Below are 26,951 nucleotides of genomic sequence, written 5' to 3' on the forward strand. Positions count from 1 at the left end.
GAATAACACCAATTATCCTCTATCTTCTATGACTAAACCAAATTTTAATCCAATTGACCAAGTCTTCATGTATCACATAGTATGTGCATTAACTTTTTGGATCAGCCTACCATGATGGTCCTTGCCGATGAAGACAACATCCACTGCCCTACCCTCATTAATTATCTTTGTCATCACCTCGAAAAACTCAATCATGATTGTAGGACATGACCTTCACTGCCCAAAGTCCTGCTGACTATCTCTGATGTGTCTGTGCTTTTCCAGATGTGAGAGGATCCTGTCTCTAAGAATCTTCTCCAATAATTTCCCTACTTCTCATGTGAGGCTTACCAGCCTATATATTTTTAATTTGTTTAAACTGCTTAAACAAAGGAATAACGTTGACTAAACTCCAGGCCTGTAGGATCTCACCTGTGGCTAAAGAGGTTATAAAGATCTCTGTAAAGGCCCAACCTATCTCCTCCCTTGCCTCTTTCAATAACTTATCATAACTTGTGTATTTATCCACCTTCATACTTTGCAGGAGACCCAACACCACTACCCCATTGATATCAAGATACCCTAAGGTATCCATGTCCTGATTGGTAAATCTCAACACAAAGTGTTCTTTGAGTACCTGATTTCCTCCCTGTATATATACCCTCTTTTGTCTTTGAGAGATTGAGTCCTCTTGTTCTTAATGCCTCTGGTGTCTCTTCAATTCTACTTGTAAATGACATTTCATGCCTTTTTATCCTTCCTGATTACCTGCTTAAATTCTCTCCTGTTTCATTTATATCCATCAATCTAAATCGAGTATCCTGAACTTTGCATAGGCTTTCTTTTTCTTTTGATAAAATTTCAAACATTTCTCATCATCCAGGATTCCTGAACATTGCCAAGCTGTTCTCTTTTCCTCACAGGAACCATGTCGTTCCTGAATTATGATGAAAAGTAACTAATTACTGTCCATTACACTGCTGGTGTTTAGGGCAACAATGAAGGTTCTCCATCTCTGGCAGTGTTCAGGGCTACCTTCGTCATGTCAGTAGCTTCCTCTTGGCTTTTCACTACTGTCAGCCTCGCAAATCCTAGATGGAGACTCAAGCATTGTATTCCACTCAGATGTAGAAGGAACCTTCATTGCTGTTTCTGTAACAATTTTGTTTTACCAGTCAGGGCTGTTGGCCCTGATCTGAACTTCCGAACCTGGAGGACCGGTGGACCACTATTAGTCTGGCCTCTACACTTTGACCTGTCTGGCATAGGTGACTATCAAGAGCCAAAGCACAAAAGCCCTGACTCCAGCTAACATAGGTCTTTGTGTCATGAGTCATGCAAGCTTCCAAACCCTACAATGAGTTTGTGGTACTCTTGGCGGTGAATTAGGACTAGCTGGCCTTTAAGTGACTCCCACATGTTGGATATGGACCTACCCAATAAACACTGCTCCCAATCTACTCTCCCCAGCTCCTCAAAAACAAAGTTGAGTTTATTGCCATATGTAGAAGTACATATATGCACAGGTGCAATGAAAGACATTAATACTACTGTAATAGCCACTGCTATTTTTTGCTTGTTGTGTTGCTTGATAGATTATGTGAGTTCAGATGTGAAAGACAGAAACATTGCTAAATATATTGAGTTTTTTTTTATAGTGTTCCTGTGAAAACTTTATAAGTAGCGAATGTGAACAAAGCCTACTGAATATTACATCAGGTGTTACTCAGTTGTCACTAAAGTTTTTTTGCTTCATACTGCATCTAGTTGTAGCCCCCACTGGCCACCCTCAGGGTCGCTCGGCTCGCTGTCGTCTAGGGAAACAGCCTCGGCCCCGCCAAACTGGATAATTCGTTTGTGTGGATGCTGTGTGAGGTACCCCACCCCGCCCAAATAACAGATGCAATTAAATGATTTACAGTTTATAGATATTACTGGAACTATATAATTAAAAGAGAATAAAATATAAAAGGAAAATAAAAGGTGCCACACTTATCAAAGTTCAATCTCTTCGTGCACAAAAACCGTTGGAGCTCAGGACCCTTTTTCTTCACCCTGCGACCCCCTCGGACCACCTCGACCGGCCGCCTGGGACCAACAACAGTGGTCGACCAGATGCTCCACACGAGTCCGTCTCCGTCTCCTCGCCAAACGTCCCGCTCGGGGTCCGACCCCGTTAGCGGACTCACAGCACCTCGTCCATCCTCTGTCTCGCTCTCCCACCTTCTCCCCAAAACCCTGCGCATACAGTATCTTCAAATACACCAAAACCATAACAACTATCCCAATTGGTTAATAGCACTCTCTTATCAGACTCTAAAGCAAAAACAAACTGTTAGCGCAAACTTTCTCAGTGTTTAACACAACAAAGCAGCATTCCCCAGATTAACATAACAAAGACGCCATTTTAATTAGCCTCCGCAGTAACATAAAAATCGAATTCCCCTTACACTCTCCCCCCACCAAATAAAGTCATGTCCTCATGATTTATAAATAACTCGCCACCCAGTCCTACAGACACACAACACACACATACACAGATACACACAGTGACAGTGCTCCCCAAACAGTGGACCTTACTCCCGTCCCACGGGCGCTACATAGGCCAACCTATATGGGAGCTTCTTAACCCTCTGAGACCTCCGTACCCCCTCACCTAAACCCAAAAGGCTCAGACACTACTAGGGATACCTCGGGCCTGCTTGCCAACTCCTCTCCCACTCAGGCCACCACTACAGCTCGGAGCCCCCAGTCCAGTGTCCGGGGCCCCGCCTCTCCTCCTTCCTGATCCTGCTGTAACTCAGACTGCCCACAGCTAGCCCTCCCCACTACACCTGACTCAGTGGGAGAAGGGCCAAAAGTCTCTTCCTCAATCACGGGGAAGTTAGCGAAAGACAGCATGTACCACATGTGCAGCACATCATCCTTCGAACCCGTATCCTTCCTCATTCCCTCGATCAGTAGCTGCTGTTTGAGTTTCTCCAAACTGAAACATTTAGCCGGGGCTACCCCTTCAGCCTCCTGCAGTCGAGACATCAGCTTCTTCGGGGACTCCTTCAACTCTCGCCACAGCCTCAGCAGTTCCGACTCAGGGTTCCTGGCCATCTCAATCTGGGACGCAGTTACCCCACCAGCTTCTTCCACCCTGACCTGAAAAGCAGCAGTTAAAGAATGTTCAACCTCCGGTTGTTTCTTCCTGAGGGCGTCTTCCAGGTCAACATTCAGTTTTTCCACTTCATTTAAACTCGCGATAGTCACCTTCAGGTTCCTTTCAAGCGTCCGCCTCCCTTTTCCGAGATCTGTCCTCCATTTCTTCACCTCCTCGGGAGTGTAGTCAAACTCCCCTCCCTGGGCTCTTGGTTTTCTATTGACCTTAGTAAGAACACTTCCTTGATCTTCCCCAATTTGTAAATCTTCCAATCTGTTCTGAATGGACGTCTTGAGTTTCTGCTGATCCCTTCCAAGGTGGGTCATTGTTTCTTCTCGCTGGATTAATTCATCAGTACATGACCGCAGTGAGGTGCAAATCCCCTCTCTTCCCTGTGTCTCATTCAGATTGACGACCTGGGTTTCCATCCCCCGGTCCACCACCGTCTGTCCCAACACCAGGAAGTTCAACTGGAATGTCGGGTCATTTTCCTCACATTGCATCAAACTCCTCCGACCAAAAACTCCTCCACATTTGACACTTCGCTTCGGTCGCCCGGGCTCAGCCACTCGCTTCGCCTCGTAGTCCTCCCAGGCGAATCCAAGCTCTAGGCAGTCATCCACATATGTCAAAACTCCACACACCTTCACTTCCCCTATGGTCTTCCTTATGCCCCGCGGGAAGGATGCAGGGGCTCCGGATATGCTCTTGGGTATCTTTTCGGATCAGAAGAATCCTAGGGAACTAGTAATGGCCGTCTTTGGCTCAACAGCCGCACTCCTCGGGATCTGGTAACATCCACTCCCCAGATGCAGCACATTAAACCACATCGCATAATCCACACACACGCTGCCTTCATCTTCCACGCCACCAGGGTCCAGTTGCCGCGACCTCTCTCTCACTGAGGTGTCTTCAGCGGTCAACTCCCCTCCCTCGTGGTAGTTCGGAGCAGCTACTAAGTGGGTCTCACCCTCAGCTACTTTCCCCAGGCCGTACCACCGCTGGGTCTCGCTTAAATTCGGTACCACCTCAAGGCTGCTACACACGTCCTCAGAAGCAACTCAACACGCTGGGTGCCCAGACAATGCCTCCATGAACTCCAGGGTCATTAACCAATCATCGTCTTCTGGATAACTACTGCCACTAGTACCCAAAGTCTCCGGTGCCCTTGCGGTTGTCAAGGATAAATGCTTCAGACACTGGTTGTAAAACGAACTGTCCAACAACTTGATCTGTGCCCTGGGGTCGAGGATAGCTTTAGCATCGCTTCCCTCTATCCATAGCGACACCCTGGGGCGTGGCCCCTCTAAGCCTTCAGGAATAGGGTCTTTTCCTTTCAGAAGTTCATTGGTACATTGCTGGGAACGTGCTTCCCCAGAGACCCCAAGCCGTTCCCCCACTGGCCCTCCACTAAGTTTCTCGATCCCTCTCTGATCAGCTGAACAACTGATCCCCTGAAATGATCCCCCTGGCACTGCAAGCAATTTAGCCGCCCTCCTCGCCAGAAAAGACACACTGAAAACTTTCTCCCCCCTTTCAAATAACTGACAGCTGTCACTATGGTGTAAGTGAACCTGACAGGTCTAACACCGTCACCAGCCCGCCTACTCAAACTTTCAACCAATCCCTGTCGCTCTCCCTCAACCGAGCACTGCCACTCATTTAACAACTGAGAGATCCGCTCCGCCCACATCTCGCACACCTCCGCCCCTCCTGGGGTGGACATTATCCCAAGTGCCAGGCAGAGCCTGCCAGAGCTAGAACATTTATTCGCAGACCCTACCTACAAATCAGACCACTCTTCCGTCTCTCTCCCAACCACTTGGGCAGCTCCGAGTGCCACCTTGAACTCGTCAATGCCAGCCCGAACTCGAACAAAGACCTCACCCACCACGCATACAGCAATCACCAGCAAATAACCCACAGAGGCACACATTACAGATTTAAACAGGGTACCCACACAGCATACCAACAGACTCAATCCCGGACGAGCCCCCACAATGTAGCCCTCCCTGGCCACCCTCAGGGTTGCTCGGCTCGCTGTCGTCTAGGGAAACAGCCTCGGCCCTGCCAAACTAGATAATTCGTTTGTGTGGATGCTGTGTGAGGTACCCCACCCCGCCCAAATAACAGACAATACACCAGATGCAATTAAATGATTTACAATTTATAGATATTACTGGAACTATATAATTAAAAGAGAATAAAATATAAAAGGAAAATAAAAGGCGCCATACTTATCAAAGTTCAATCTCTTCGTGCACAAAACCGCTGGAGCTCAAGGACCTTCTTCTTCACCCTGCGACCCCTCAGACCACCTCGACCGGCCGCCTGGGACCAACAACAGTGGTCGAACAGACGCTCCACACGAGTCCGTCTCCATCTCTTCGTCGAACGTCCCGCTCGGGGTCCGACCCCGTTAGCGGACTCACAGCACCTCGTCCATCCTCTGTCTCGCTCTCCCGCCTTCTGCCCCAAAACCCCGCGCATACAGTATCTTCAAATACACCAAAACCATAACAACTATCCCAATTGGTTAATAGCACTCTCTTATCAGACTCTAAAGCAAAAACAAACTGTTAGTGCAAACTTTCTCAGTGTTTAACACAACAAAGCCGCATTCCCCAGATTAACATAACAAAGACGCCATTTTAATTAGCCTCTGCAGTAACATAAAAATCGAAACCCCCTTACATAGTTTACTGCTTTAGCTTTGTGATTCTGCAAAATTCCAGTGTCAGGTTTGAAAATAAAATGATGTTTTCTGGCATTTGGTCTTACTTTTGACAATTAAAAGCTTTATTTTCCCAGCAATTTAGCGCAACACAATTTGTTGTTGCTTGTGTTGTTCTGCTGAACATTGTGGGCATGCTATGTCGACAGCAGAATGTACGGTGACTCTTGCAGTCTGCCCCCAAAACATTCTTAGTTTGTGTTGGTTGTTGGCCCAAGCAATTGTTCCACTATAAATTTTGATGTACGTATGACAAATAAATAGAAATCAGTTTTAATAGCTGATTATAGCACCAAGTTGCATGCCAAGTACAATGGAACTGATTATACAGTTTGAGTTCTGGGCAATACATATCATAACTTGGACTTAACATTGGGTGTAGGGTAAATGCCTGCCTCCAAAATTGTTCTATCAATTCTCTGCTACCAAGGAGGATCTTAGGATGCTTTTGAATTTTGCTGTCAAATATAGTTCCTATGGCAATTCCATTGCTTGAATCAGCTTTAATTTTCCCTTTTCACCTCTCAATGACTCTTTCGTAACCCAGGTCCATCCATGTCCTCGTAAATTGGGTTTTTCACAATGCCTATCTTTTTGTTAAATTCTTAAGCAGGCTGATTTTAAAGCTGTCCATTGACAAATCAAAATAGGGCCAACAATAACAAGGATGAATTCCTGGAATGTATTCTGTTGCAAAATTTATTAACTGACCAGTGAGCAAGCTATTTCAGGGTTAGTACTGTACAATGAGAAAGGTCTCATTAATAATCTGGTACTAGAGGGGTCCTTAGTAAAGGGCAGCCATAGAATGATGAAAATTTTACCTCAAGCTTGAAAAAGTGATGTAATTCAATCTGAAACTAGAGAATTCAATATAAACAATTGAACTTGTGCAAGAATGAGGGACAGTTTGAATGGGGAACCTACATGAGAGGGTTTGACAGTGTATGTAGACATTTAGAAAAAAATTACATGATTTGCCACACATTTATTTTCCTTTAGTGTGCCTAAACACTGCAGGAAACGTGGTCAACCATAGATTACAGCAAAAATTGAAAGTATTAGACTTAAAGTGTTATTAAATTTGGCAGAAAAACAGTAAACTTGCAGATTGGGTTTTAGGATTCTGCAACAGGTGACAAAGAAATTGATAAAGCAAGCATTTACCAGAAGCTTAGATAGGCATGTGAATATGCAGAGAATGGAAGGGCTGTGGGCCATGTGCAGGCAGAAGGGATGAGGCCCTATTAGTGTAATTAGTTCAGCACAACATTATGGGCTAATGGGCCTGTTCCTGCACTGTTCTATCTTCTAGGGGCAAAATATGGTTTGAGGGTAAACAAAGGAGAAACGTGAAAATGGTCTTGAAGAGCTTCTATAGGTATGTAAAAATGAAAACACTAGTGAGGACAAATATAGATGATGAGAGAGAGAAGGAAGAATTAATATAGAGAAATAATAACATGGCAAAGGAATTAAATAAATATTCCAGGTCTGTTTTAACAGAAGAAAGCACAAAATCTTATCTGAACTTGGGATCCAGTGTAAGCGAGGAAAAGCTACTAAATAAGTGTTCATATTTCTTGTATAGATCAGCCTGATAGCCTTCTCTGGGTAGATTTTCTTGTGTTCTTCATAACAAACAAAGATGGTCAAAATTCCACAGAGACAGCCTAAACCCCTCAGGCATAGCTGATCCTGGCAATTGATTAGTTTCTGTAAACATTTTAAGTGTGTTCACTTTTGATGCGATTACTCATTCATTTAAATGCCATTTCCTTTTGTTTGTTCTTTATGGTTTGCCTCTGTTATTCCATTTCGGACTGTCTCATTCCAGTAAAACAAGCAGAGACTTGGAAGAATCTTCTAGTGCATAATGCACACAATGTAATTCCACCTCTGCTTTTCTGCTGAAAATAATGACCAAATTCAATTTTTGTTTGGGCCTCTGATGATTTGAAATGCAGTCACACATGGCACTTCTGTTGCACTGTTCTGTAAACTCCTACTCACTCCGCACAGGAGAATTTTCACCCACAGCCTAGGCATTGTTCTGTTTGAGTTTAGCTTTTCTTTTGAAAATACATGACATTTCTGTAGAACTTCATGATTTTACAGACTTATTTTTAAACTGGTGATACATATGAAGTTCCAGTATAAATCTCACGCTGGCTTTTCTCACACACCTACATAAACAAAGTTGGAATGAGCAGTAGCAACTTAATTTCAGAAACGTTAGCTATCCAGGTTCACGAGCGGGGGATTAATTCACAGGCTTTGCTTGCCTTTGAGCTTAAGTGTCAGGCCTGGAATTCTATCTTGCTTGTTGGAGCAAAAACACCGCTGTATTACCGAGTTCATGAATCAGCAGACTTGGCACCAGCTACACCGTCTTAAACTCAGGCTGAGAAGCTAAGGTTCACCTTTGCTGGGTTTGGGCTGAGATTTAGAATCACCTGGTACAATGGCTCTGTATGTATTTATTTAGTTGTCTCATCTAAATTATTTTGTGGTTTCCCAGACAAATAAAGCCACTTCTGAGATCACGTTTCCTATTGTGTTCTCTGGTCCAGAAGTTCCATTACATGGTGCAACATTTCTCTGATATGGGATAGAATATTAGTAAAAGTAAACCCCGAGTTCAAATTTCAAAGTAAATTTATTATCAAGGTACATACTGTATATGTCACCATATACTACCCTGAGATTAATTTTCTTGTGGGAATTAACAGTAAATTTAAAGAAACACAATAGAGACAACAAAAAAGCTGTACACAACAAGATGGACAAACAACCAATGTATAAGAGACAACGAATTGTGCAAATACAAAAAGAAACAAAATGGATGAAATAATAAATAAATAAATAAATAAATAAGCAATAAATATCAAGAACATGAGATGAGAAGTCCTTGAAAGTGAGGCCATAGGTTGTGGGAACAGTTCAGTGTTGGGATAAGTGAAGTTATTTCCTCTGGTTCAAGAGCCTGATAATAACTTTTCCTGAACTTGGTATGGATTCTTGAATATGGATGCTGCTCACCTGCAACAGTACTCCTTGCAGATGTGCTCAGTGGTGGGGAGAGCTTTACCCACGATGAACTGCGCTGTAAACCCGACTTTTTGTAGGATTTTCTGTTCAAGGGCATCAGTGTTTCCTACCCAGCTGTGATGTAAATTGATTTACTATTATCACACATACTTGAAATGCAGTGAAAAACTTTGTTTTTATGCAATCCATACAGGTTGTTTTATCACACCAGTGCACTGTAGTAGTACAAGAATGTAGAACATGGTGTTACAGTTTCAGAGAAAATGCAGAGCAGACAGACAATGGGGTGCAAGGACATAATGAGACAGACTGTGAAATCAAAAGTCCATCTCATTACAGAAGGTGGCTGTTTAATATTAGTGGGTTGGAAGCTGTCTTTGATCCTGGTGGTACACGTATGTGCTTTCAACACAATGGACTTGGTCTGTACTGTTGCATCATTTACTCCCAGGGTCAGACACAGAGTGAAGTTCCTTCTACGCTATCCCATCATCTACTCCATTTACAGGCTACGAATGTACACGTAAACTTTATGGGAGTTAGAAATAGAGTAGGTCACTTTTGTGGAAGCAAGTGGCACCACAAATATGAAGCCCGCTTCAAAATTTAAAGGGCACCTGTCAGGTATGAAGATGTGGTGTCTAACACAATAGAACACAAAACGACGGGCCTTGGCCCGAAACGTCGACTGTACAGTACTTCTTCCTATAGATGCTGCCTGGCCTGCTGCGCTCCACCAGCATTTTGTGTGTGTTGTTTGAATTTCCAGCGTCTGCAGATTTTCTCGTGTTTGCGAAATTAGGTTTACTGTTCATCTATTTTAGCCCATCCACCTTTCTAGTGTGCTCCAAACATGAACATGTCTCTTTGTATCCCGGTCATGATGCATCTCAATCACTAATGACTAGGTGGCAGTTGTTAGCAAAACCGTCTCTAATAACCAACTTGAGACCCCATCCAAACTCAGTGTGCCACTACCACATTGAACATCCTCTCCATAATTAGTGAGACTCTTCCTCCTCTTTTCCATTTCCCTCTCTCACATCTGAAATAATATATCTCAGAACATTAAGCTGCTAGTCCTGAGCTTCCCTCAACTACCTTCCCATAATTGCAATAACATCGTAATTCTACATGCTGATCCAAGCTCCAGGACCATCTGACTCATCTCTGAGAGCCTTTGGAGTTGAGCCTGCTAGCTCTCCATGCTCCCTAACCTGTCTCTCTCTGTCTGCTCTGCCCACTGCACCTGCTTAATTTATCCTCCACATCTTTCTCCCAGCCTCTCCAGTTTTTCCTGCTACTATTTCAAATTATTATTATTCCTACTTATTATTCCAACATTTGCTGAGAATCATGAACACATTTACAAGCAGTACTGTATCCAAGGAGAACTCATATACTTTCTGTTAGCAAGAAGACATCGATGATCACTTGGCTGAGGAATTAGAGAAACGGTATCCATAATCAAGGACCTCTACCAACCAGACCATGCTCTCTTCTTGCTGCTGCTATCAGGAATGAGGTACAGGAAACTTAAGTCCCACACAACCATGTTCAGGAACAGTTCGACCATCAGGCTCCTGAACCAATGTGAATAACCTCAACTCCAAACTGATCTGCAACCTATGAACAAACTTGCAAGGACTCTGCAACTCGTCTTCTCAGTATTATTTATTTATTTGCTTACTTATTTATTGTTTTATTTGCACAGTTCATCATCTTTTGCACGTTAGTTGCTTGTCAGTCTTTGTGGGCCATGCTTCATTGATTCTATTGTATTTCTTTGTTCTGTGAATGCCTGCAAGAAAATGAATGTCAAGGTAGTATATGGTGATTTTATATATATATATATATATATATATATATATATATATATATATATATACACACACACTTTACTTTGAACTTTGAGACACCTAAACAAATTGCAGAAGCGTGTAAGAGTAATAGGTTGACAGTATGGAGCATTTTATCTATCAGGATATTGACTGGGGAGTGCCTCATTGCGTGGGGCAGAATTAGTTACGTGCATTCTAGAAAGTTTTTGAGATGAAATACAGAGATCGACTAGACACAGGGTGGTACTTAACTTTATCCAAGGAAATGAAGTAGGATGGGTGGTGGACATGTCAGTGGGAGAATGCTTTGAAACAGTGACTATTCTGTAATTTGGGACAGAAGATTGGCTGACTGGTAGAAGGCAAAGTGTGGGAATAAAGGGGGTCTTTTCTGCTTGTCTGCTGGTGAGTTGTGGTATTATGTAGGGGATTGATGTTAGATCCACTACTTTTCAAGTTATGTTAATGATTTGGATGTCATGGATCACATAAGAGTTGATAAACCCCCAGGACCAGATGAGATCCATCCCAGGTTGCTATGGGAACCAAGGGAAAAGTTAGTTAAGACCTGGCAGAGGTTTTTGCTACTGCACAGGACTGAAAGAAGCTGCGAAGGGTTGTAACTTTAGTCAGCTCCATCTTGGGTACCAGCCTAAAAAGTACCCAGGACATCTTGAAGGAGCGATGTCTCAAAAAGGCAGCGTCCATTATTAAGGACCTCCAACACCCAGGGCATGCCCTTTCTCACTGTTACCATCAGGTAGGAGGTACAGGAGCCTGAAGGAACACTCTCAGTGATTCAGGAACAGCTTCTTCCCCTCTGCCATCCAATTCCTAAATGGACATTAAACCTGTGAACACCACCTCACTTTTTAAATATATATTATTTGTTTTTTGCACGATTTTTAATCTATTCAATATACGTATACTGGAATTGATTTACTTATTTATTAATATTATTATTTTATTATTTTTTTCTTCTTCTATGTTATCGTATTGCATTGAGCTGCTGCTGCTAAGTTAACAAATTTCACGACACATGCCGGTAATAATAAACCTGATTCTGATATTGTATGTATTTTTGGAAAGGCAAGGGCTAATTACAAATAACATGGCTTTGTGCAAATGAAACTTGATTTGATTGGCTTATTTGAGGAGCATTGATGGAAGTATAGATGTTGTCTATATGGACTTCAGTCGCAAATGGTAGGCTAGTCCAGAAGGTTAGGGTACATGGGTTCAAAGTGAGCTGACTAATTGGATCCAACTTTAGGTTTGGGATAGGAGGCAAGAAGGTAATGGTGGAAGATTGCTTTTGGGATTGGTAATCTGATCTGTTGTGTACCTCAGGGATTGCTGCTGGGACCACTTTTGTGTTTGAAGTATATTAATGACTTAGATATACTGTTGTTCGTCCATCGTTGACGTCGATGAGGACCTCGACACCATTATGATGGTGTCGAGACTTGCACGTGATTTGGATTTAAGTGAGGGAGAGTTGCGCAGCATCAGCCTCACTCTCTCTTCCCAATTCCCATCTGGATCCAGTGGCAAGACAGAGTCTAGACTTAGATATAAGCAGAGGAGGTATGACTAGTGTGTTTATGGATGACACCAAAGTTGGTAGTGTGGTGGAAAAGGAAGAGATTGTCTCAGGCTACAGCAGAAGATAGATCAGATGGAAAGTTGGAAGGAATGTTGACACATGGAATTTACTCCTGATGTCTGTGAGGCTTACATTTTGGGAAGTCTAAAAGGGATTTTACTTATACTTTACGGCAATGATATGGGGCTAAGGAATGTTGATGAACGGGGGATATAGGAGTTCAAGTTCCAGGTTCCCTGAAAGTGACAACAAAGTTAGAAAGGGTAGTGAAGAAGGCAAATACCCTGCTTGCCTTTGTAGGCCAGGGCATAAAATACTGTATAAAAGTTAGGATATCCTGTTGCAAATTTACAAAATACTTTTTACATCGTACTTGTTTGATTGTCTGTAATTCTGGTCACTGGGAAGGGTGTGTTTGTGCTGGAGATAGGGTAGAGGAGATTTACCAGCATGTTGTCTTGATTGTAAGATTTGCTTTATGGAGAAAGGTCACTTTGCCTGGTGAGAATAAGTCTGATGGATGACCTTATAGAGGTATAAAATTATAAAAGGAATGGATTGTGTAGATTAGTGGCCACCAACCTTTTTAAGCCCAAGATCCCCTACCTCGACCTTAGTGAAAGGCAAGATCTACCTACTAAATCGTTTGGAGAAAAAACAGCTCAGATTGTACTTCCAACTTGAGGCCTTTTATTTGGACTAATTGTATTTGAATAACACAAAATACTTCTGTCAAACTTTCAAATTAATTCAAACAAGAAAGCACTGTAACTAGCATATCATACAGCCATATTTCTTTAAGAATATTACAATACTATATACCTTTAATTCTAAGATTCATTATTTAATTTTATTTCACGATGAAAAATAAATGAATAAAAATTGTCTGTTGCACTCAGTGTGATGACTGAGGCTGAATAGTTTCTGCTAGTTCCCTGAAATTTGGCTCATAACTACAGTCAGCCAGTCTGAGACAGTCTATGAGGTGTAGGTTTGCCAGCTGTCCCGTATTTGCTGGGACATCCCATATATTGGGCTAAGTTGGTTTGTCCCTTATGGGACCGCCCTTGTCCCGTATTTCTCCCGCTAAGGTAGAGCGTTCCTATCAAACCTTTCTTGCCGAAATGGCGTGAAGTGAAGAAGCAATTACCATTAATTTATATGGGAAAAATTTTCGAGCATTCCCAGACCCCAAAAAAGCTACTAAATCATACCAAATAACACATAAGACCTAAAATAACTCTAACATATTGTAAAAGCAGGAATGATATGATAAATACACAGCTTATATAAAGTAGAAATAATGAAGATTAAAGCAAAACTGACCGATGGAAAAAAAATTGGCACGTACGCACATGCACACACAAGTGCCCACGCAATGCTTCATGGTCATGGCAGTCTTTCGGGGTAAACACAGGTGTCCCGGGATTTGACTGCTACTTTTGTCCCTTATTTGGGAGTGAGAAAGTTGGCAACCCTAGTGAGGGTGCCTGTCAGTAAGTCAGCACCTGTACTTAGATTTAATAATTTTCATGTGTGAAAATGTAATTTCACATAGATAAGTTGACCCGAAGTAGGCACTGACTTTTAGTGGTATAAAACCAACGCGCACACCGTGCATTGCTGGGGCCCCATCAGTAGTAATTGCCACCAGTTTATGAATGGGGATGTCATTTTCACAGACATATTTTTTAAGCTCATTGTAAATATCCTCACCTCGCATTCTGTCCTTTAATTGCAAAAGAGTGAAGAAGTCCTCCTTTGTTGTAAAATCCTGGAAAGCCATTCTGACAAATACAACAAGCTGAGTTGTTTGCATTACATCCAGGGATTCATCGAACTGTAGTGAAAAATATTCACATCCTCTGACAGTGACTCTGCTCTCCTTGTCACTGTTGTATATTATGTATTGCGGTTGTGATGTCGTTTTTGTTTTTCAAGTCATTAAAAATAGTCTCTGCGGTAATGGCCATTGCTTCCTTGAATAAATCACCATCTGTAAAAGGCTTCTTGTGTTTAGCCAAAATGTGACTTACCCGAAATGATGCTTCAATAGCAGCCTTATTTTGAGCAGCATGTTTTGTGAAAAACGATTGCTGGGCCTTCAACCCCGATTTCAGCTCCTCAACTTTCCTGGCACAGATTGCGCTCTTTAGGGGGTAGGTGTCTTTAAATTTCTGGTGGTTGGTGTTGTGGTGCCGCTCCAGATTCCCCCTTTTAGTCGGTGCTTGTGTTTGGTGGCACAACATACATAGACACTTGTCTTTCACCAAGGTAAATAGAAATTCCTCTTCTCATTCTGGATGGAATTTGTATGTTTTCACCTTCCTTCGTGGAGCCACCACTATGCTATCAGGATATCGCGAATGATTGCCGATTGTGTCGCCTCTGATCTGGGCCGACATTTACGTGCTGGGTGGCACCTAATTAATTAGCTTGTTTATTGCTGCTGTTTTTCTTAAAGATGTGCTGGGTGCGTTCAGACTACCGCGTACCACTGCATTCTTTGCGGCCCGGAGGTTGGGGACCACTCTGTATATTGATGTTTGCGACAGTCTGTACTCTTATCTAATCTAATTGGTCACTTTGATGCAGCACAGGCGACGCTGAAAACATGGTGCATGGCGGGGGAGCTACACACACGTGTGCACTGGGCAGAAAGAATGGAACTAAAACCACGCAACCCGGAAACAGTCTCTCTTTACAAACAACTTTTCATAGCGAAAGTATTGCTATATTGCCATTATCCTAATTAGTATTGCTTACTTTTATAATGCTCACATTACAACAGTATTTGTGTATTTATTTTTGATTTTTTTCGGGATCGACTGGGAAAGTTTTCAAAGATAGACCGGTCGATCGCGATCGACGGGTTGGTGACCACTAGTGTAGATAGTCAGAATCTTTTTCCCATGATAGGGATATCAGCAACAAGTGGGCATGGTTTAAAGTGAGAGGAAAGGATTTTTAAGAGGATTGATTGGTAAGTTTTTTTTTGCAGAGTGATTGGTATTTGGAACACGCTCTCAGAGACAGTAGAATTAGATATAATCACTACGTTTCAGATACAGGCACTTAAGTAGTTAAGGCAAAGGAGGGTAGAAACCTTCCAGGGTAAATGGGCAAAGAAGTTAGTCTGGATGTGTTAGGTTGAAGTCTGTTTCTGTGCTGTACAAATCTATGACAATATTTAAATTGTTAGCCTCCCATTTCTATTTTTAGCCATTAACTAATTTCCTATTTACTTCCAATATGTCCAAAAAATTATAAGGATTTAAATTCATTTCTGTGCCTTTTATTCCTACCCACAGAATGAAACAGGGTCTCATTTAGTTTACCAGATTGGTGGTCATGATGTTCCATTACAGCATCGACTTGCAGGTAAGATTATGGTGATATTTAATATAATTTGCAGTATTCATTCTTTTCAAGGTATGTGTACATTTAGTTGAGATGATTTTTTTTTAGTTACAATATATATGGAAAAGGTTGAAGTCAGTTCAGTGCATCGCATTCTGTTACAGTATCATCTTGCTCAGAGAGTTAGAGCTGTCTGGTGATGAAATCATGGGAGTACTTGGAAGTGACATGGATTGCTCCTGGTTCAGGCAGATCTATAACAGCTTTATTATTTGACATTGCTTTTTTTGTCCTGAAAGACAAAACTACCCTTTAATTTCTCATATTCTTAATCACAACTGGTTGAGCAATGAGCTGAAGCTGAGATTCCTGACAGAGGATAGAAGCACACAATTCTGAAATTCCTTCTTTAGTGAATCTATACTTATTTTCTTCCTAGTTGTGGCTCACCATCAAAAATTGTGGCTATAAGGGTAGAAATTTGTGTTACTGGAGTCATAGAATTGTAGAGCACTACAACACAGAAACAAGGCCTTTGGCTCATCTAGTCCTTGCCAGGCTGGTCTTCTGCTTTGTCCCATTTTCCTGCACCTGGACCTGAGCTGTCCATACCTCTCTCATCCATGTACCTACTCAAACTTATCTGAAGTGTTACAAATGACCTTGCATCCACCAACTCAGCTGGTAGGTCGTTCTGCACTTGTACCACCCTCCGAGGGAAAGAGATCCCCCTCAGATTCCCCTTAAATATTTCACCTTTCACCCTAAACCAATGACCCCTAGTTGTAGTCTCACCCAACGTTAGGGGGAAAATGCCTGCATGCACTTACCCGATCCACATCCCTTAAAATGTTGTACGCCTCCATGAGATTACCCTTACAATTCTCCTTTATAATTGTATACCTCTATTACCTCTATTGGTGATTGTTGTCAAGGAAATGGGGAAACTAGACAGTTTTTCCTCAAAGTATCTCCATGGAAATAATTTCTATTTGCTCTTTCTGAACTTGCACGATTTTAAAGTATTTGCCAAATCACCCCTTGGGTTTCTCATCTGTAAGGAGAGCACAAGCTTCCCCGTATCATTGTCAGCTCTCATGCCTGAGAAAATTTTAGCACTTTCACTTTGGTAAATTTGTTTGTAAAATGCAGGTATTACTGACAAGGTCACATTAACACCTCCTGTAGCTTCTCAAAAGTCTTCACACTTTGGGATTATTGATATTAAACTCATATTAACATGATGTTGAGCACTGTACCCTGATGTTAATGAGATTTACCCATACAGGCTTAAACCTGCTGCATAGTATCACTAGAGGGACAAACGACAGTCTTGCTGCTCCAGGAAATCTCATCTCTTATTGGTATTCCCTAAAGAAAGAAGCCGTAAAATACAATATTCAGCAAAAACCCTCAGTATAAATTATACTGAACCTGACCAGTTCTCTTCCAACACCACTCTCCTCCATCTGGCAGAAATGGTCCTCGCCCTCAAGAATTTTGCTTTCGGTTCCTCTACTTTCTCCAAACTCAAGGGCTCACATGGGCCCTGCTATACCTGCCTTTTAGTGGCTACGTGGAATAGTCCACGTTCTAGCCCTTTACTTTTTCTGTCTATCACCTCCCAGTTTCTCACTTCTTCATAGTCATAGTCATACTTTATTGATCCAGGGGGAAATTGGTTTTCGTTACAGTTGCACCATAAATAATAAATAGTAATAGAACCATAAATAGTTAAATAGTAATATGTAAATTATGCCAGTAAATTATGAAATAAGTCCAGGACCAGCCTATTGGCTCAGGGTGTCTGGCCCTCCAAGGGAGGAGTTGTAAAGTTTGATGGCCGCAGGCAGGAATGACTTCCTATGACGCTCTGTGCTGCATCTTGGAGCAATGAGTCTCTGGCTGAATGTACTCCTGTGCCCACCCTGTACATTATGTAGTGGATGGGAGACATTGACCAAGATGGCATAAACTTAGACAGCATCCTCTTTTCAGACATCACCGTCAGAGAGTCCAGTTCCATCCCTACAACATCACTGGCCTTACGAATGAGTTTGATTCTGTTGGTGTCTGCTACCCTCAGCCTGCTGCCCCAGCACACAACAGCAAACATGATAGCACTGGCCACCACAGACTCGTAGAAGTCCCCTCCGCACCTTTTTTTAATCACCTATCACCTTCTTGTTGATACTCCTTCCCCTCCCCCCGCCTTATTCTGGTCTTTTCCTCCTTCCTTTCCAGTCCCAATGAAGGGTCTTGGCCCAAATTTGTTACTAAGGATGTGGCAAGAGAGCATATGAAAATAATATCGGGGTAAATTGTTTCAGGCAAAGGAAATTATCTTGACAAATTGAAGGTTTGTGAAGCCGTCATCAAAGAGTGCCAATTAGAACTAGTGAATTTTGAATGTGTGCATTTTGAAAAGTTATCTGATAGGATGCTACATGAAAGGCTGCACTTAAAATGAAGAATTGTGGCCATAAGTAATTAATGCTGTTCAAAGTTCGAAGTTCATAGTTCATTTTCTTGCAGACATTCACAGTACATACAAGAAACACAGTAGAATCAATGAATTGAATTGACTTTATTTCTTACATCCTTTACATACATGAGGAGTAAAAAATCTTTACGTTACATCTCCGTCTGAATGTGCAATGTGCAATTATAGTAGTTTATAATAATTTATAATAAATAGAACAGTCAATGTAACATAGAAATACACTCAGATCAGCGTGAGTTAATCAGTCTGATAGCCTGGTGGAAGAAGATATCCTGGAGCCTGTTGGTCCTGGCTTTTATGCTGTGGCACCATTTCCTGGATGGTAGCAGCTGGAATAGATTGTGGTCAGGGTGACTCGGGTCCCCAATGATCCTTCAGGCCCCTTCCTCATACCTGTCTTTGCAAATGTCCTGAATCATGGGAAGTTCACAACTACAGATGTGCTGGGTAGTCCACACTACTCTCTGCAGTGTCCTGCAATTAAGGGAAGTAGATTTCCCATACCAGGCAGCAATGCAGCCAGTTAGGATGCTCTCAATTGTGCCCCTGTAGAAAGTTCTTAGGATTTGGGGGCCCATAACAAACTTCCTCAACTGTCTGAGGTGAAAGAGGTGCTGTTAAGCCTTTTTCACCATACTGCTGGTGTGTACAGACCACGCGAGGTCCTCGGTGATGTGGATGCTGAGGAACTTAAAGCTGTTTACACTCTCAACCCCAGATCCATTGATGTCAATAGGGGTTAGCCCGTCTCCATTCCTCCTGTAATCCACAACCAGCTCCTTTGTTTTTGTGACATTGGGGAATAGGTTGTTTTCTTGACACCACTGTGTCAGAGAGATAACTTCTTCACTGTAGGCCACTGTGGTGATATCACATGTAAGAACGTGATTGGAGAGAGTTCTGAGCATGAGCAGAAATGATAGAATGATCTGGAACATGGCTTGGTAAAAACGTGGTTTGGTTTTGTTGCTATAAATAAAAGTTCTAATTCTTCCAGAATATGATTCTTTATTGTTAACCTATGGTATGTATAAATATAAGAACACAACATGGTGCCAGAAGTCGGTCTGGAAGAATAATATGTTCGCTAACATGGGAGAAACAAAGATAATCGAAGAAAAAAGAGTTCAAACTGTTTTAGTGTTTGCGAACAATTTTAAAAATGGAAGGTTTGCAACCTCCACCGACACATCAGCTGACTGGGAACATAGCTGAGAACTGGAGAAAATTCAAGCAGAGTTTTGAAATATATTTATTGGTAATCGGAGCTGGTAGAAAACTGCAAAAATCGAAAGCTGCACTTCTACTCCACATAATCGGTGACAACGCAATTGAGGTATATAATCACTTTATTTTTGAAGATGGAGATAATTTAAAATTGGAATCGATAATGGACAAATTTGAAGCATTTTGTATACCGAAGCATATTTTGACATATGAAAAGCATACATTTTTTTACACGTGCACAGACAGCTGGTGAAATAATTGATCAATATGTTACTGAATTGAGACACCGGAGCAAAACATGTGAGTTTGCAGAGCTGACAGACTCTCTCATTAAAGACAGAATTGTTTGTGGCATTCAGGATAATGGTCTGAGAGAAAGACTATTAAGAGCAAAAGATTTAGACTTGGAAAAAACTTTGATGCTTTGCAAAGCTTCAGAAACAGTAACATCACAGGCTAAAGAACTTTTCACTGAGAGCTGCCACGTAGACGCTGTGGAAAAGCATGAACATATTAGAAATAATAATAAAACAACAACAAAACCAACAGAGAGCAAGATGTCATCTGAGAGAAAAAAGCTATGTGATCGCTGTGGGCAGCAGCACTGGCCTAAACAGTGTCCAGCATATGGGAAAATGTGCAACGACTGCGGTAAGAGTTACCATTTTTCCCGCTGTTGCAGAAGTAGAAAGAAAATAAAACAAGTAAATGCAGTGTTTAAAAATGAACTGGAGTTTTATATAGATGTGCTTTGTGAAAACAAACAAAGTAAGAATGACTGGACTATTCCATTGCAAGTGAACCAAAACAATATTCTGTTGCAACTTGATACTGGAGCACAAGTAAATGTTCTTGCAGAATCTGAGTTCAATGCATTAATGCCAAGACCAAAGTTACATTAGACAAATATAAAAGTGACTGGGTATTCAGGTGCAGACATTCCAGTTAAAGGAACATGTGTGGCAAAAGTATCACACAAAGACATTGTGCACACGCTTTCATTTGTGGTGGTGCCAAATAATGTAAGTCAATACTGGGTCTATCTGCCTGTGAGAGACTGAATTCGGTGAAAATAATGTTAGTCTTGGACAGTGACACAGAGTCAGAATACAGTGACAGAATGGAACGGCTAGAAGTCATAAAGAAAGCTCCCAAGACCCAGAGCATTGCCACCAAAACCAGGAGTTGCAATTTTGCCCTCTGGAAGTAACACACATTGCATCAATGGACCATGCATTCCATGACAATCTCACCTCTGCAGGAGGACAGAGGCCAAACTTGCCGGTACTGTACAATACTGATCTGAAGCCAAAGAGTGACAAGAATCAGGATCCAATTGAAGAAGTGAAAGCACAAGTGAAGGAATTGAGAAGTTTTATTGAAATGATGAAGTCTCAGCATAAAAAAAGAGATTACAGAGTTAATGAATGAATTAGATGAAGAAAAGAAGATTCATATTTCATTACAAATGGAAGTGGAAGGAATTAAGAAAGCTACAGTACTTGAAGAAGTACAACCCAGATCATACACGGTCCAAACAGAAGAAGGAGCAGTGTCAAGAAGTTGTTGCAAAAACCTCAAGAAAGAGCCAACTTCAGAGTTTCAGTTAACTGATGCAGACCAGACAAAACATGGAAATAACAACGAAACACAAGAACTGTGTGAACCACTTAAAAGGTCTACTCGTGTTCGTAAACCCCCAGAGAGACTGATAGAGACATGATAAATTATGCATTTGTTATGGTCAATGTTGCTAATTGTTTTTCTTTTTAAGGAAAGGAAGATGTGGTGACATCACATGTAAGAATGTGATTGGAGAGAGTTCTGAGCATGTGCAGAAATGATAGAATCGTCTGGAACATAGCTTGGTAAAAATGTGGTGTGGTTTGGTTTTGTTACTGTAAATAAAAGTTCTAATTCTTCCAGAATATGATTCTTTATTGTTAACTCACGGTACGTATAAATATAAGAACACAACAGCCACCTCATTATTGTTTGAGATTAGGCCAATCAATGTAGTGTCGTCGGCAAATAGAATTAGCAGATTAAAGCTGTGGGTGGTGACACAGTCATGGGTATACAGGGAGTAAAGGAGGGGACATAGGACACTGCCTTGAGGGGCTCTTGTGTTGAAAGTCAGAGGGATAGAGGTGAGGGAGTCCACTCTTACCACTTGCTGGCGATCTGACAGGAAGTCCAGGATCCAGCTACACAAGGCAGGGTCAAGGCCGAGGTCTTTGAGCTTCCTGCCGAGCCTGGGTTGAACTATGGTGTTGAATGCTGAACTGTAGTCCAAGAACAGCATTCTCACATAGGCATCGTTCTTCTCTAGATGTGTAAGGATGGTATGTAGAGTAGTGGTTATTGTGTCGTCTGTCGATTGGCTGTCTCGGTAGGCGAATTGTGGGGGTTCTGAAAGACTGCCCCCAACAGGACAGACAGTGAATATGCAAAAGGCAACAAACTGTGTGAATGTAAAAAGAAAAGAAAGAAATAATAATTACAAGTAAGCAATACATATTGAGAACGTGAGATGAAGAGGCAACGAAAGTGAGTCCATAGGATTGCTTAAAGCAGTGATTCCCAACAGGGATGGTTATGTGCCCTCAGGAGGCGTTAGGGAAAATAGAAGTCATTGGGAGGTGTTCAAGTTTCTTGGGGGGCGGTGGTAAGTGGCACCCTAACTAGAGGCATTGGACCTGACCGACCATTAGTAAAGCAGGCAATTCCAACAGAAAGGAATGAGGCAAAGGAACACAGAAAGAAGCATACTTCGGCAGGCACTGAGCATTTGTCATCACAATGCGTCTGAAACACGGCAATTTCATCCGACCTTACACACCAAACAGGCATTATTGGGTCTGCATAAATTAGCAACCGTGCTGCCTAATGGTTCCCCTTTACTTGCGACATGGAATGAGTTCATGCAATTTAACAGTTGGTAAATCAAGTACACAGGACAGGTTTATGGAAAACTGGTAATGCAACAAAACAATGCTGGTTGGAATAAGATGGTGAATTAGAGCCAATCAGTGAACCTGCCAACCCCAAGGATTCCTCTTGAGGTGTTCAAAGCAACCTCGGCTTCCAATGTGCGGTTAAGAACCATCTTTGGGGATTATGAGACCTTAGGTGATTGGGTAATCATGCTAACTGGAATAGTATTAAGGTAGTTTGTCAAACACTAGCTCTATCCCAATCAAATTCGGATTTCAATTTGAATCCTTGGCAACGTAATTTTCACTGTTGTAATCGTCTTCATCTTTACCTCGCCATTCCTTTGTGTGCCACTACCATCGTTCCATCTGTGACAACTCACTGTTGTAGTCAATATCTAATAGGCATTCCCAGTTTGTATTAAATTTTTATTTTAATTTAGCCCCATTAATGATGGATGAATACATATGGTGCAATCTCTATGAGTCTGGAGGTGGTGAAGCCTTGAATTCTAATCCTGCTAAGAAACAGAAACTACAGACAGTGAGTCAATGCAATGTTACATACCTGGAGTATACCTGTTTTTATTCCATTCCTGTCAGATCAGTAACGCCCCATGTGTCTTCTTTATAATACTGTACTGTCTGATGAAGCCATGAAACCATCACGATTTCAGGAACACTTCTGTAAAAGACACCCTGAAAAGGCTACTTATCATATTACTCAGTTCCAGAAGATGAAAGTAGCATTTGAAAAGTGTTGCACACTCAAGTCATTTGCCAAGAAAGCTAAAAATGACCTTGATAGCGGCCTCATAGCTTATTATAGAATTTCCAAAATGATAGCGTAGTGTGGAAAATCTCATACAATTGGTGGAAGGGTATTGATGAAATGAGTGAAGACATTGAGTATCAACTATGCACAGAGCTACAAAATACAGAATTTAGGATACAACTGGATGAATCTACTGCGACACAATGAGGCATTGCTAATGGCATATGTATGGTTTATCAAAAATGGAAAAGTTTATGAAGATACTCTAGTAAAAAGTTAAAAACAAATATCAACAGTGAATCAATCTATGATGAGATAAAAATGTTTATCGAGGTTAAAAGTATTCCAATTAGGGACATGATTTCTTGTGCAACAGATGGAGCACCATATATGACAGGTCACCATGCTGGTTTAGTGACATTTATGAAAAAAGAAATTCCTAGTCTGTTTGCAATCCATCGTGTAATTTATCATCAACATCTCGCAGACAAAAACTTTAGCAAGCAACTTTTTCCAAGCATGACTCTTGTAATATCGGCTATCAACAAAATTAAAGCCACCTATTAAGTCGTAGAATATTTTACCAGTTATGCCAGAATAATAATGAAGAGTTTGAATGCTTGCTTCTTCACACTGAAGTGCGTTGGCTGTTCAGAGGCTGCTGCTTAAATGTTTCTTTGATCTTTTGACACTGTGGTTGAATTTTTGCTCAAACTCAACAAGAGCTTGGGAAACATAATTGAACTTCTACATGGAGAAGTGGCAAACCTAGCCAATCTGTATGACAGAATGAACCTTTTGCTATGAAACTACAGGGTAAGAATTTCAATTTAATCCAGGCAAAAAGTGCAGTGTCCACTTTAATTGGAAAATTGGAAGTCTATAAGCAAAACATTGGGAGAAGAATGTTCTCACAGTTTCCCTATGTGGAAAGTATGGCACTCTCTTTCATAGACTGTGATTTGTAAGAGTTCTGCTTACACCTGAAGTCAATGAGGAAGGGTTGTCAGAATTGATTCAAGAATTTGTATGATCTGGAAACACAGGACTGGGTAATTAACCCATTTCTTTGCAAAGTGGAAGAACAAGAGAAAGCTTGCAAGAAAAAAATACCATATTTCAGAAAGATGCAGAAGCAAGAATGCTTATAAAATGTTGGTTTTTGTAGTATGTGGCTGCACTGTATTATGAAGCCTTCTGGCCCTTTGAGAAGAACCAAACTGCTCTTTATTACCATAAGACATAGAAACAGAATTATGCTATCTGCACCATCGAGTCTGCTCTGCCATTCAATCATGGCTGATCCTTTTTTCTTTCTCCTCAACCCCAGTTTCTGGCCTTCTTCCCGTAATCTTTGATACCATGTCCAATCCAATCAAGAACCTATCAATCTCTGCCTTAAATACACCCAATGACCTGGCCTCCATAGCTGCATGTGGCAATAAATTCCACAAATTCACTGCTCTTAGGCTAAAGAAATTTCCCCACATCTCTGTTTTGCTAGGGTGCTCCTCTATCCTGAGGCTGTGCCCTCTTGTCCTAGACTCTCCCACCATGGGAAACATCCTTTCCACATCTAATCTGTCTAGGCCTTTCAGCATTCGAAAAGTTTCAATGAGATCCACTTCATCCTTCTGAATTCCAGTGAATGCGGACCCAGAGCCACCAAACGTTCCTTGTATGATAACCCTTTCATTCCTGGAATCATCCCCCTCTGGACCCTCTCCAATGCCAGCACATCTTTTCTAAGATAAGAGTCCCAAAACTATTCACAATACTCAAGGTGAGGCCTCACTAGTGCCTGATAAAGGCTCAGCATCACGTCCCTGCTCTTGTATTCTAGACCTCGTGAAATGAATGCTAACATGGCATTTGCCTTCCTCTACACGGACTCAACCTGCAAGTTAACTTTTAGGGTGTTCTGCACAAGGACTCCCAAGTCCCTCTGCATCTCAGATTCCTGGATTTTCTCCCCATTTAGAAAATAGTCCACACATTTATTTCTACTACCAAAGTGCATGACCATGCATTTTCCAACATTGTATTTCATTTGCCACTTTCTTGCCCATTCTCCTAACCTGTCTATGTCCTTCTGCATCATACCTGCTTCGTCAGCACTACCTGCCCCTCCACAAATCTTTGTATCATCTGCAAACCTGGCAACAAAGCCAGCTATTCCATCATAAAAAGAAGTGGTCCCAACACCGACCCCTGCAGAACACCACTAGTTACTGGAAGCCAATCAGAAAAGGATCCTTTTATTCCCACTCACTGCCTCCTACCAATCAGCCAATGCTCTAACTATGTTAGTAACTTTCCTGCAATACCATGGGCTCTTAACTTGGTAAGCAGCCTCATATGTGGCACCTTGTCAAGGGCCTTCTGAAAGTCCAAATATACAATATCCACTGCATCGCCTTTATCTATCCTACTTGTAAGCTCCTCAAAGAATTCCAACAGGTTTGTCAGGCAGGCCTTTCCCTGAAGGAAACCATGCTGACTTTGTACTATCTTGTCCTGTATCACCAAGTACTCTATTGCCTCATCCTTAACAATTGGCTCTAACATCTTCCCAACCACTGAGGTCAAGCTAATTGGTCAATAATTTCCTTTTTGCTGCCTTCCTCCTTTATTAAAGGGTGGAGTGACATTTGCAATTTTTCAGTCCTCTGGCTTCATGCCAGAGTCCAATGATTTTTGAAAGATCATTTCTAATGCCACCTCAATCTCTAACGCTACCTCTTTCAGAACCCTAGAGTGCAGTTCATCGAGTCTGGGTGACTTATGTACCTTTAGTTCTTTCAGCTTTTTGAGCACCTTCTCTCTTGTAATAGTAACTGCACCCACTTCTCTTCCATCACACACTACAACATCAGGCATACTGCTGGTGTCTTCCACAGTGAAGACTGATGCAAAATACTTATTTAGTTCATCAGCCATCTCCTTGTCCCCCGTTATTATTTCTCCTGCCTCATTTTCTAGCTGTCCTGTATCCACTCTCATTTCTTTTTTTATTTTTTAACATACTTGAAAAACTTTTACTATCCACTTTGATATTGCTAGCAAGCTTTCATAATTCATCTTTTCCCTTCTAATAAGTTTTTTTTCGTTGCTCTGGTTTTTAAAAACTTCCCAATCCTCTATCTTCTCACTAATTTTTGCTTTGTTGTATGCCCTTTCTTTTGCTTTTACAATAGCTTTTATTTCCCTTGTCAACCATGGTGGTACTATTTTACCATTTGAGTATTTCTTCATTTTTGGAATACTTGTGTCCTGCATCTTCCTCATTTTTCCCAGAAACACACACCATCGCTGCTCTGCTGACATACCTGCCAGCAGCTCCTTCCAATTTCCTTTGCCAACTCCTCTCTCATGCCACTGTAATTTCCCTTACTCCACTGAAATACTGCTGCATCAGACTTTACTTTCTCCCTATCAAATTTCAAGTTGAACTCAATCATATTGTGATCACTGGTCCCTAAGGGTTCTTTTACCTTAAGCTCCCTAATTGCCTCTGGTTCATTACATAAGTCAATCCAGTATAGCTGATCCCCTAGTAGGCTCAGCAATGAACTGCTCCAAAAAGCCATCTCTTAGGCATTCAACAAACTCACTCTCTTGAGATCCATTACCAACCCGATTTTCCCACCGATCTGCACGATCTGCATGACTACCATAACATTGCCCTTTTGACACGCCTTTTCTATTTCCTGTTGTAACCTGTGGTCGTCCTCCCAGCCACTGTTGTGAGGCCTGTATACAACTGCCATCAACGTTCTTTTACATCAACC

General features: G+C 41.7%; 1 protein-coding gene across 9 annotated transcripts in view; it reads left to right on the forward strand.

Moving 5' to 3' along the window:
* adam22 (ADAM metallopeptidase domain 22) overlaps positions 1-26,951 on the forward strand; it is a 356,035-nt gene that overhangs the window by 132,388 nt on the left and 196,696 nt on the right. For all 9 annotated transcript variants that reach the window (XM_063044159.1, XM_063044161.1, XM_063044160.1 and 6 more), the window contains exon 7: positions 15,671-15,740. In XM_063044159.1, the coding sequence (XP_062900229.1) occupies positions 15,671-15,740 (70 nt within the window). The remainder of the gene's footprint in view (positions 1-15,670; positions 15,741-26,951) is intronic.

This window comes from Mobula hypostoma, chromosome 3 (genome assembly GCF_963921235.1).
Source record: "Mobula hypostoma chromosome 3, sMobHyp1.1, whole genome shotgun sequence".
NCBI lineage: Eukaryota > Metazoa > Chordata > Chondrichthyes > Myliobatiformes > Myliobatidae > Mobula > Mobula hypostoma.